Genomic DNA, 13145 nt, shown 5'->3' with positions numbered 1-13145 from the left:
AGGAAACTCTAAGTGTGTATGGAATGGCAGTGGAATGAACGGATGTGCTTTCAGTAAAAAGAGGGGGCTGGCTGGTGGTGCGTAGCTGACACTCGTGGCAGATGAAATGGAGTGAGGCAGTAAGTGAGGTCAAATGGGTGCCGGTGACAGCAAGAGGGGGAGCAGGTCATGCTTCAAATGCCACCAACGAGAAACAATGACTCATCCTTTTGAAAGGTCACCGTGGCAGGCTGCAGTGTGGAGAACGAATCAGTGGTCGGGGCGGGGAGACCAGAGAGGGGGCTGTTGACGTTATGGTGCCAATGAGAGCCCAGGTAAGGGTGCCGGGGACGAGAATGGGCCCTGAGGCACGAAGACCAGTGGGACGTGGAGACGAACGAAGACCAGTGGGACGTGGAGACGATTTGCGTGTGGAGAGCAGAGTGCCTCAGGTGACATGGAGGACCCTCAAGCAACTTGCTGGACAACAACGCTGGTCACAGAGGGCATCCAGGGAAAGATTTGGGGGGGAAACACAGTGCTTATACTTTTCAACTTATGCTGGGTTTAAGATCCTGTGAGGGTTCCACAGCACAAAACCGATAATTCTAGCTGCCGAATTATCGTCACAAATTTGGTTTTCCTTTTATGCTGAAGAACATTTTAAAAATTAATTATATTGCTTTTCTTTAATTTTGTAAGTATGTGACCACACCACTTTTAGTCAGGAGAAGGAAATCTGTTCCTGCCGATTTGGGGGACAGAGTACAAGTCAATACGGTCTCACCTGCCTAAAGATAAAAACTGTATCAAAGGGCTTTGGGATCTTCTTAATCTTGCCCTGAGGTCAAATCTAAGAAAAATGGTATTCTGAACTCATTGTTTGAGCTGGATTTATATTCACAAATAAAGCACTTGGGGCCAGCCAGCCTATGATACTGGAAATGAGAATAATGAGACAAAACCAGTAAATGTGCTCTCTCAAGCCCCGCAGCCAGCATTACTCACCTAGTAAAGGAACGACGCCGGACGCTATGACATAAGGCACACACAGGGAAAGCAAGAGCACAGAGATCACAGGCGCTGCCAGTTTACGAATGATATAGTGGAGATCAATGTTCCGGATGCCATTTGCGTAAACCTGAAACATACGGGAAAATATCAGAACAAGGCTATGAGACAAATCCCTCCTGGTTAACACAGCACTCTCTGTGAATCCACGCTGCAAGGAACTGAATCCACCAGCCCCCAAGGATTCAAACTGGTTATTTTTCTCGACGTCAAGGCAAATTCTAGAACACAAACCTAAACATGGTGCCCACGTGTTTCTAAAGAAATGCATTTACCTCCTTACACTTGGCAGCTAACTCTCCTAAAGGATGAAATAATAAGACATAATCTCGATCCATAATTACACTGCCCTGTTACTATCCAATTACAGTATCCAATCCCAGATGGTGCCCGGTAGTGTTAGTGTAAGACCACATTAACTGGAAGTCACTTCGTAAGAGTGATCAGTGTTACTACTCAAGATTGCATTCATTTTATCTGAATATGATAAGAAAACATTATAAACAGTAAACATGTTCCTGAAAACCTTGTATAAATCAAATTTTAACAACCCAAAAGGTATTTTATGTAAAAATTTAGAACAAAAGAATTCTACAGTGAATATTTTTTCAAATTCAAGAATTTCCATCAATTTATCCAGAAAGTTCTATAGATAGTACTGCAGAGGAAAGAATGGATGAAAGTAGGGAAATGTTGGGAATAATGGAAAATAAAGATGGCGTGGAGAGGGAGCTAAAACAGGAAGAGTGTCGTTCTTGTTTTCCTCCAGCACTTCAACCTCACCTGGCCCCCAGGTCCCCTGGGACAACTCAGCCGGCTCCCTGAGGAGCATCCAGAGCGCTCAGGTGGGAAAGCCAATGGGCTTAACCCCTAGGCAGCTTCTGGTCCCAGGGAAGCCTGGTAACCTACATGCATGTATATCCACGCAACAAGGCATCCCAGTGACTCTCAACCATGTTATTTAAACTTACACACATGTATGAGGCAAGAATGCATCAGAGAGCAAAATGCTACGAAGATCAACAACGTCACAGCCTCCAGCTGGGATTAATCCCTTATTCCCCACGCTCCTATGCGAGGGCAAAGGAGTCTTTCCTGGGGACTCCAGAGTGGAGTCTCCTGTCATGGACGGACGTGCTGCCTGCACCCCACAACCATCTCACTCGGGCACACTTTCAGAATCAGCCCCATGGAGTGATATGCATGCCAACCCACAGCACTTCCGAGGCTCTCCAAGCCCACAAACCTCCAGGTACAGGAATTTTTTTGACCATTTTCTTGTGCTGAAAACTACTCTATTTCCTATACATCAAAAGGAGGTGTCTCTTTACTACTACACAACTGTCCCGCCTTATTTACTTGGTGCTGACCTAAGGACAAGAAGACTGTCCACAAGAACATGCTGTAGGTAACTAAAATGTAAAGAACATGCCCTCGATAACTAAAACTACAAGAAGTATCAAAATCTGTTGTGTTCGGACAGGTATCTTCCTAAAACGAATCATCGTATTTCCAAGCGTTATCATCAGATATAGAAGCACAACCTATCTTTCTCAAGGCTGTCACCACAATGATCAAACTATCTGATGGTTCCTTAATACTGCAACACTCTTAGGTGCTATATAGCTGGAATATTCCCAAACGGCTCTGCTTTCTTAATCTATTAGTTTTTTCTGCCCGTTCTTTTATTTACTGCCTTGAGCAGTAACTTTTCTCTCTACTGTAGGTTCAGAAACCTGAATAACAAGCATCCATCAAACATAACAAGCCTGCCCTGAAAAGAGGCACATACGCTAATTTTTGCCTTTACATCACATAGGGTTCTAGGTAGTTTAAGCTACTGGTTAACCATCAGCTAAGGGAAGTCTTAAGAGTGGTTGATGAAAATTCATGGTGATAAAAGAGCAAATTGCCTTCTCCTTAAAAAAAAAAGTTATATACACTCATTAAATATAGAAAACTTAGAAAAGCAGAAAAATGAGTCCCATCAGCTAAATGTCATCACTATTACGCCCAGTTTTCCTGAAAAGTGATCTTGCTTACCTGCTCAATCACAGTTTTCAGCCACCACTGAGGACCCATCAATGTTATAGCTGCAATGATTTTGGCGTGCAGGACTCCAAGTGCCCAGTCCTGGGGAATAAAAGGCATTTAGCAGATTGTGTTGTTGTTAGCAATAAACACAACATAGAAGCTTACAATTGTCTTAATTATTTCATTTCAAAACAGAAGTCCTGCAGGGTTACCAACAGTTTTACAGAAGACTGAGGTATGCTGGAAAATCCAGGGGATGTTTTTCCTCAACAGCTCAAGTTCAATGTTTCTATCAAAAGTCATTCTTATATCTGTGTGGACATTAATGAAGATCTCAAGGAGCAAATAAATAAACCAGTGCCATGATTTCATTTCATCAAAACATCCTTAAGCTGTTTTATCGGTTTTAGCTGAGCTGACTGTCAAAGTACGACTGTGGAGTCATGTTTGGCCTGCAGAAACTGTCCCTGCAGGCTCACAGAGAGCTTCTTTCTGGCGTGCTGCACTCCGTCAGCCACGCCAGGCTCCTCACTGGGGCACCTGCCTCACTGTGGAGGCCCACAGGTCGCTGGGGTTCAAGCTCTTTCAAGTTCCCCTGCTTTCTAGTCTCGTCCTGCAGGCAGGACATACCACACACACCACGGCTAGAATTCCAAACAGCCCAGTCTCCCATAGATCTGCAGCCACTTGACACAGGAAAGGCAAGTAGCTCAAAGTCAGGAATGGTGAAAAAGCAAGCTGTTCTGCTTCCAAAGTTCAGGGTTTTATCCAAACATTAAGGACACATGCTGCAAATATGTGTCTGCAACTTGTGTTTCTCCCCTCTCAAACATGTCTGAGACAGATCTCTGTGAAAACATGCAGCTCTAGTCCATCTTTTTAAACTGCTGCACTACATTCCAAAGAAAGCTCTCCCACATTTATTTAGTTACTCTCTCCTGATGGGCATCTGGGTTGCTGCTTACTTTTTTCACATTATAAAAATGACACAATAGCAGAAACAGCCTTATTCTGATTCCCTGTGCAGATGTGTGTAAAAGTTTCTTTGCAGCAGATTCTGAAAAGTGAAACTGCAGGGTCATAATATATAAGCATTCTTAAAACTGGACCATTTCAGATAATTTTCCAAGGCAACAATGCTGGGTACTGTCAAGACCACCAAGAACACACGTATAACCGAACAAGCAGCATTTGCTACTCACTACAGTGAGGGAGAACACACTCCACAAGGAATGTGGGGTGCTGAGAGTGCTACAAAGGGCTTATTACAGGATTGGGGCTTGTGTGAAGTGACTGGGGGAGGATTTCAGGAAGCAGGCTTTATTCTGTGCCAGATGCTATTAGAAAGCAGAGGAAATCTAAAACTGGGTTTCGTAATAAATCTCACAGAAGAAGGGGTAGAGTGAGGCTAAAACTCTATTGGTTACGAAGCAGAAGTCAACTATGTTTGCCGGGATGGGGTATTTGGTCATTTTTGTGGTCTGGACAATACTCAGGTTTGCCTGTGTTCAGACATGATTACAGGGCCGGGGGTGGGGGTGGGGGGCGGGGGGGTTGGGGGGTTGCCTTGATCCATCGTGGTCAGAGTGGCCCTGTGTAATGCTGATGTCCTGTGACACCGTTTATGCCAACAGGAGAACACGGAGGCCTAGGGGGGCAGTGCCAGGCCAGCTCAGCTCTCTCAGTGCTGCATACACACTACAGAACATCAGGAGGCATACACTATTGGATGTGCAGTGACCACTGGGTTAAGGCACATCATCTGACCTCTCCCTGAAAAGCTGTTTGTTTCCCTTTGAGACTATCAAGTCATCTGTAAGGTGACACTTTGCCACCATGCAAATCTTCACTTTTGCATTGTGGTGGTGTCAAAGCATGCCAGCCAATTCTTCTCCCATCGAGTGGTAGGGGGTCTGTATCTCCTTCCCTGAATCTGGGCCAATCTCTGACTTCCTTGTACCCAGTAGAATACAGTGAAAAGTGAGGCTGTAGGACTTCTGAGATGACACCCTATGACTTTGTGGGATAACATGCTGTAATTATTCCAAAGTACAAGATACTCCTTAAAGTATGAAAGCCACAGGAACAAGATATCGTACCCTAACTAAAAGGTGAAAAGATCAACACATGTTAGTTTGTATCTTTAAATATTGGTGAATCCTAAGTGACTAGTGAGTGACAATTTAATCTATAAAATAAGGTCTAAAAGACTTATATGACCTGCATCTTTTGAAAGCTGTAGATTAAAATGCATTATTTAATCGATTTTACAACAATTCCTGCAACAGAAAAAATGAGGGAATCTTTCCAAACTGCTTAAAATCACTTTAAAAAATTAAGGACTTTTCTGATGCTAAATGTATAAAGGCATATCATGACTACAGACACGTACTTACCTGCCATGGGTAAAACAGAGGAGTCTGATCCAAGGGGACCCTCAGAGGAGCCACAATAACCAGCTCAAACAGGAGCCCCAGGAGCAGCGGGACGACTCCCGCCAGCAGCAGTGCAACTATCAAAGTCTTCATTATCTGTTAGGGAACGAGAGGCCAGGTCAGCAAAGAGCCTTTCTGACTTCTAGGCAAGCGCTTCATTCCATCAGAAAGTTTACTTTTCTTGTTTGACCTCTAACAGAATGAATATATTACTTGAAACAACTTACACACACTTTATGTTGCATGTTTCAATGAGGTCTGAGTATATAACTAAAAGCTCAAGCCATAAAGAAAACATGTATTTCCATGCGTTACTGCTGTAGAATTACAGAACATTAATTTAATCACACACGTTGCCCGGGTGGCGGTGCTGTACTCCTCAACCTCATTCTCAGTAGTAGACTTCTGTTGACCTACGAAAAGCTGCTCATTGCCCCAGGCCCCGATCCAATGGTGACCCAGCCACAGGCTGACCTATGACCCTTGAGGTGGACCGGTAGAGGAGAAGGGCTCTGCATAGCCCTAATTAAGGTAATTGATCACGCTGATCAAATTGGCTCCTGGTCCAACAGAACTTGCTATGATAATAGGAACATCCTATATCTGTATTGTCCAATATGGTGGCCATTGGCCACATGGCTACTGTATTAGGCAGCGCGGCACTAGAACTTGGACAGAGGCATCAAATGAACATAAAGCATACAAAGTGAAAAGAAAAGATGTATGAAAGAACCACTATGAAATCCTGACAAAGGAATCAAGTCTTTAAAGTGGCCTCAATATATGATGACCTCCCGTTTTCCCAAGGCAGCCTCAGCGAGAACATTTGTTTCAACAAGAAACGAACATGGTGTGCATGAAGACACATTTCTTGCTCCTTTACATGGCAATTTGATTGATACGGAAGAACAGCAATATATAATGAAATTAGCTGCTTTATGTATTTTAAATATAGTTGTCTCATTATCTTATGGATTAAATAGCAATTAATTATATGAAAAACACTGACTCGATCGTGAAGTCAAGATTTTACATACGCAAATAGGTCAGAAAATGAAATTTTAGAAAAAATATCATTAAAGGAAATTTCTACTTAAACAAACTGATTTTAAATTTTACATAATATCTTACTCCTTAAAATATAATCAATCTCCAAAATAAGTTTTGTAATTATATTATTTACTCAAGAGCCTTACTGGATCACTTAATAACATGATTTTTCTTTTCTCTCTCAAATACATTTGACTGTGGTTCTCAGAAAGAACCAGAAATCTACTGTCTAAAAGCAATATTCCTTCTAATTCAAAAAAATCAACTCTCTCGACACTATCAGCATAATGAAGAAACAAAAGTGAAAAGATTTAAAGAAACGACTGGAAAAACATCTACTACTCCTGTCAGACAAGATCCGTCTTTCTTAGGAAAACCTACCATGAGGGACCACTCTTTAACCTTTTGGAAGATCACTCTACGTCCCTGGGGCATCCATGCTACCAGCACCGTCACTGCCCTTATGGTCAGCCAGCAAACATAGAGACCACAAGCAGCGGTGTAGAGCTCGTGGATTTTGGCAGTCCCGGTCCAAAATGACATTAACCAGCGCCCAGCAAATACTGAAAATAGAAAAGCTGATAAATGAGACACGTGACTACGTAAGAACTGCAATCTTTGTATTAATGTTGTTCTATTAGTACTTTCAATCATTTTACATGATTAGTCAAAAGATATCACATTTTGATATATCACTGTCTTCATTAAAAGCAAAAAAACCCCAAAAAACAAACAAAAAATCCCCAAACTCTAAAGAATGCAATTATTTGATTAACACGCAACCAAAACCCACCAAGTCACTAGGAGCAAGCCCTCCCGTGACATGCACTCCGACTTGCCATGCCAATTACTTGTTCTTGGGGACTAAAAAAGCTTGAGGGAATTGCTTGTTTTCACTGTTTTTATCACCAAATGAAATCATTATGCATATAATAGGACAAAAGTAGAGAATTTATCTTCTATTATTTGTGCTGAAAATACTTTCAATATTTAGGAACATTACAAATAATTTAGAATCATTTTCTTTCAATTGACTTGTTCGTCAAGACAGAAAATTAAGCTTATTTTAATAAGTAGGCACAGTAACATTTCAATGCACAATAACCAGAGAATATCATAATTTTCTTGGGGAAAAAATTAGGATCTAAATATAATGAAACAGGAAACAGATTTTAAAGTTTTCTAAGAAACAGCCTCACACAGAGTTACTACAAATAAATTTATAATACTCACAAAAAAAAAAAAACCTAATTCATTGCAGATCATTAATTTAGTAACTTTCTTTAAATGGTTACTTCTTAGTAAGGCTAGAAAGAACAGCAAGACCCAAATCTCCAGTGCATTTCTCTCTGAGCTGACTTCTCCTTAGTACAAAACTGCCTGTTACTTCCTAGCACCTAAAAGGGGCCAGTTGCCCCCGGGCACTTCACATAATGTTACCTCATCAATCCTCCCCAAACCTCTACAGTAGCTACTGCCTGGTTTTTTGTGGGTTTTTTTTTTCAATTACAGCCGACATTCAGTATTATTTTATACTAGTTTCAGGTGTGCTGCACAGTGGTTAGACATATGATTTACGAATTATCCCTCCGGTTAGTCTAGTACTCACCTGGCACTATACTTGGTTATTACAGTATTATTGACTATATTTCCTATGTGTTACTTACATCCTTGTGACTATTTTATAAGTATCAATTTGTACTTCTTAATCCTTTCACTATTTTCACCCAGTCCCCCACTATTACCTTCATTTTGAAGATTAAGAAACCCAGGGTCAGGTAGAAGCTTACCCAATCAAGATCACACAAGCGTGGAGACTAAATATCAACTCCTGTCTACATGACAAAGCTGATGCTCTTAACTGCTGAAACCACACTGCCTCCAATCACACAACCCAGCTCAACTTTCACGTCTTACAAGACAAAATGCTGACAAGCACAGACTTCCTTGCAGCATTACAAAATAGCTTGGGTGAGAAGATAAATTTCATTTTTAAAGACAAATATATGTAAATGTTACATGACATAACACATGTGCATGTTAATTTGAAGATATAAAAATCATCAACGAATTCTATAGCAATGTGTCATATATATACACACACATATATGTGCACATGTGTATATATATGTGCGTGTGTATGTGTATGTATATCTATCTATCTATATATCTATATCTATATATATATATATATATATATATATATATCAAGGGTGCCAAAAATATGTATACACACGACTTGTATTCATCTTTTGTTATTGACATATATTGAGTATTACAATTTTAATACAGTTTCTTCCTTTCTTAAAATCTGTATACATTTTTTTGGCTGTGTGTGTGTGTACACTCATATATCTATATATATCTCTACTCCAAGGTTTTTTGTGGGTTTTTTTTGTTTTTGTTTCTTTGGTTGGTTTTTAAAAATGTAAAAGCCACTTTCTATGCCATACTTCACATACTTCTAATCAAAAGTGTTTTTGAGAGGACAGGATTCGGGTTTCGTTTGCAGTGACTTATCCTCAGGTAAAATGTAGCTGCAGAACAACACCCTATGGGAGAACAGCATCCTCGCCACCTTAAATGTGTACGATGCTACTCAGCATTTCTATGATTAAACATAATGGAATTCTTTCTACCAGATGGTGGGACTGGATTAACAGAGAAATATTTAGTTAACAATCTTCAATGAAATTAAAAGTACTTTTATTGCCAAATTCAAGTACTAAAACTAGGTTTCTTTCATTAACTTTTTCTTAGTATTTCTAATAAAAACATGAAAATGGAACATAAAAACCATAAATGTAAAACTGTCCAAAGTTCACAATTTAAATTAAGTGTTCTCAGCAATATGTTTACTACATACATCGCATCCAATGGTTAGACTTTGTCATTTAACAGCTGTGATGAGTAGTGAGCCAAAGAGCAAAGTCCTAAAGGTCAACAATTATTATGCAGAAACAGCAAAAAAATAATCTTTAGTTCTTATAGAAAACTCAAGTACTTAATACAAATTTGATTTATAAAATTATATTGTTAGTATTATAGTCAAGACACTAACCAAATACACATTTATATGCTTTGTAAGAGCTCAAAATTATCTTAATGAATAAGTGGCTAACACATATCAGTATGATTTAGAACTTTCTGGCTCACTATAAACACTAACCTGGAGGGTGTGAAAGGCAGAAAGCTGTTCCTGCCACTTTGTCATCAGCTTTGGACTCCACCCCCATTTACCCCTGACCTCTGGAGAAGATGACAAACTACGATATTCATTCACAGCTTATTTGTCAGATTAAGAAATGTTGTTTAACTGAAATCTAAAGATAAGTATCTGTGAATACCAGACGAAAAAGGGAAACAGTCTGGCTTCATAAAGGTCTCTAGCAACAGGCATGCAATGGATTGGAAAGATAATTACATAACAAGGGCAATTATAATCAGCATCAAAAGACTGGCTTGAAAAAATGACTTAAGCCACACAGACGACTTTTTGAAAACCCATACTGTAATCAGACAACGTCCATGGAAACTGAGTGGCCAGAGTACTTTAACTTCCAAAAACAAATCATAAATTAAATCTTGACTTTGTCCCCCTCTGCTCCAATACAAAGAAATTCAATGAGAAGGAGAATCAAGCCTAATAAATTAATATCCCATATTCAGTCAAAAATGGGGATAAAATGATTTTGAGTTTGTATCTGATGAAAGAGCACATCTCAGCAAGATATACCCTAAAACAAAGCACCTTTTCATGACGTTATTAGCAGAGAGCTAGGAGAAGCTCCTACCTGGTAGAGTAAGGCAGATGAGGCTGGCGATCAGGAGGGTTATACACATGAAGACAATCAACAGAAATATCTGCGAGGCAAAACACGAGAGCGTGTAAATGGTTCACATGAGCTCAGTACACCTTATGACACCACCCAAAGATTCAACACAATTCTCCTAGTAAAAACAAATGGTCTGAACTGGTATTTCCAGGTTTCCTCCCATTTTACATAAAAAGGAAATTATTTTGGTACCTATAAGGAAATTCAACCAACAGGAAAATAAATGTCCATTTTCAGATAATCAGATAAATAAGCAAGTAACACGTAAACATATTTTTTAATCAGAGCATAAAAATAAAATATAATTAGCTTAAATTTTCCTTTACTATTAATTCAAAGTAGAAATATTCATTTTTTAAAATCAAATTCTCAAAAACTACTATTCATGAAGGGAAAACTTACTCTCTAACCATACCATCCAATTAGAACTTTCTGTGACAATGGAAGAAATGCCTACATCTGCGCTGCCTGACAAAGGAGCCATTGGCACGTGGCCACTGAGCATGTGACATGGGGTCAGTGTGCATGAGTAATTCAATTTTACATTGTATTTACTCATGTGCGCGTGTGCATGCATGCTGCCTACAAGAACTGTATTTTTTCTTTTTTCAGCTTTATGGCAGTATGACTAATAAAACTGTAATATATTTAAAGTGCACAACGTGACCTGATACATGTATACATTGTGAGGGCATTTCCACCACTGAGATAATCAGCACATCTATCACCTTACATGTTTACAAACTGTTTTACTTTTAATTAGATTTAAATGGAAATAGCCACGTGTAGCTATGGGCTCCTGTATTGAGAAGACAAAAAGAGCACAGTGAAGAGAGGAAGGAAGCGGCAACCTGGGCAGAAAGGTATTGACTGCTGCTTGCCTTCCACCTGACTGGGCACAAGCCTTCCTGAGCCCAGAGGGCAGAGCTCTGATGGAAGGACTGAAAAGGACAAATGTCAGTTCTCCAAGAGAAGGCTGTGAGGCTGTCAGCCTTCACGGCTTGAGAAACCCATTTATGACTCTCTGATCTGGGCCAGGAAGGACTTTTTGCCAATCCAAGAGCCTCATCTCTCCCAGCTCCCTCTCTTCTCTCCTGGCTCGGCTCGGATCCCTCTCCCTCATCTCTCACAGCTCCCCCCAGCTCTCCTGGCACCCCGCCACCTCTCACCACTCACCCCCCACCCTCTAGATACATTAAATTCCCTGCAGTTCCAAATCTACCATGTCTCACTTGCCTCTCATCCTGGCACCTGCGTAGAATGCCCTTCCCACTTTCCATCTTGCTCTCTGCCTGGCCTCCTATCTTTAAACACTTAGTTCAGGCATCACCTCCACTAAGATTCCGGAACACCTTCCAAAAAGAGTATTATGTGGAACAAGGAGTGACCAGTCATGTAACATGCTACTAATAAAGCGAGGTGAGGACCAAGACCTGTCCATCAGGTTTAACTACACGAAGGTACTGGTACCCTTGCCAGGAACCATTTTGTTGGAATCTGGGGGGGCAATTCTCACTCAGACAGGCTCTTCCTTAAACAATATGGTCTTCAGTTTCATCAGATATAAGACAGAGATAAGAGATTACCATTCATGTCTTGCAGTATTTGGATGAGAATTAAAAGGGAGAAAAACATTAAAATGCCCACTCCAGTTCCTGACATGCAGTTGAAATGTATCAACAATGTTCGTTTCATTTTTGCTCCAGAGTCTTTCATATTAGCCCTTTCAAACAGCAAGGAGGAACAGCACGTGGATCCCCAACTCTATGACCCATCTCTAAATTAGATAAACTCAGCTGACATTAACATACATTATGCTGCACAATGAGAGAACTACACATGAGTTCTTGTCAGGAGACCGTAGGACATGTCTCCACAGAGGACTACCCACTAACAGCAACAATAACAACAGCACCAAAATTTCTCAGCAGAAATCTGAGAACACTAGACCTTTGGTTAGTCTACACAGTACCTACCCTGAGCGGGAAATTTAAAGGCCGGCGGTAAGGCTGAAAGCCGACAGGCCCTCCCTGCTGGAGTATGGCTTGGTGGGCTGCGTGCAGGCCTTCCCCCACCACGGGAATAGCGTTGTTATTCCGAGCATGCTGGTTATGGTTAACTTGTTGGTTTGCACTGTTCTCGTTTTCTTCCTGGTCTCCCAATAAATAGGAATGAAGGTCCCTATGTAAAAATTGTATCAGTGAAAAGTCTCACTTCAGATTCGAATAAAACAGCAGACATGAGATTTACTTTCTTAATTATTTAGGGTAGAAAATGCCAAGTAGACTCTCTTCGTGGCACTATGACCTCAACCCAGTCTAAATGTTGTTACCTGCTTTAAATTTGACCTTTCTAAATTTAATGTTAATTAACATATAGAATACCCATAAATTCAATCTATTTTGTTTTCTTCAGCCAGCATCTGAGAAGAAATCGTAACTGAAAAAGATACAAGATACTCTATGTACAAGATACTCTATGTGAAGATCCTCAGGAAGAAACAACTTCTTTTCTTCTCTACAGAGAGCTACTGTGTCTGCTATGACATTACCTCAACCAAAACCTCCAATCCAAAATCAGTTCAGGCAAAACTGAGTTGGGGGAGGAGACTCAGGGTGGGGCTTGGGGCAGACAGAGAAGGACAAATAATCAAAAACAACCAAATACATGTCACATTAAGGATGCCACATATTTTCTGGAAAAAAAAAAATTTTTAAATCACAAAGATTCAACTTTTAAA

At 40.3% G+C, this 13145-nt stretch overlaps 1 protein-coding gene across 1 annotated transcript in view; it reads right to left on the bottom strand.

Annotated features, from left to right (window-relative positions):
* Window positions 1–13145, bottom strand: part of MARCHF6 (membrane associated ring-CH-type finger 6) — a 61530-nt gene that overhangs the window by 5747 nt on the left and 42638 nt on the right. Inside the window, exons 19-24 of the mRNA XM_033109914.1 lie at window positions 12382–12586; window positions 10364–10433; window positions 6951–7132; window positions 5481–5615; window positions 3094–3183; window positions 988–1120 (exon numbers count right to left, since the gene is read on the bottom strand). Of these exons, the coding sequence (XP_032965805.1) occupies window positions 988–1120; window positions 3094–3183; window positions 5481–5615; window positions 6951–7132; window positions 10364–10433; window positions 12382–12586 (815 nt within the window). The remainder of the gene's footprint in view (window positions 1–987; window positions 1121–3093; window positions 3184–5480; window positions 5616–6950; window positions 7133–10363; window positions 10434–12381; window positions 12587–13145) is intronic.

This window comes from Rhinolophus ferrumequinum, chromosome 7 (assembly GCF_004115265.2).
Source record: "Rhinolophus ferrumequinum isolate MPI-CBG mRhiFer1 chromosome 7, mRhiFer1_v1.p, whole genome shotgun sequence".
Classification (NCBI taxonomy): domain Eukaryota; kingdom Metazoa; phylum Chordata; class Mammalia; order Chiroptera; family Rhinolophidae; genus Rhinolophus; species Rhinolophus ferrumequinum.
This window is presented reverse-complemented; position numbering and strand designations above follow the sequence as displayed.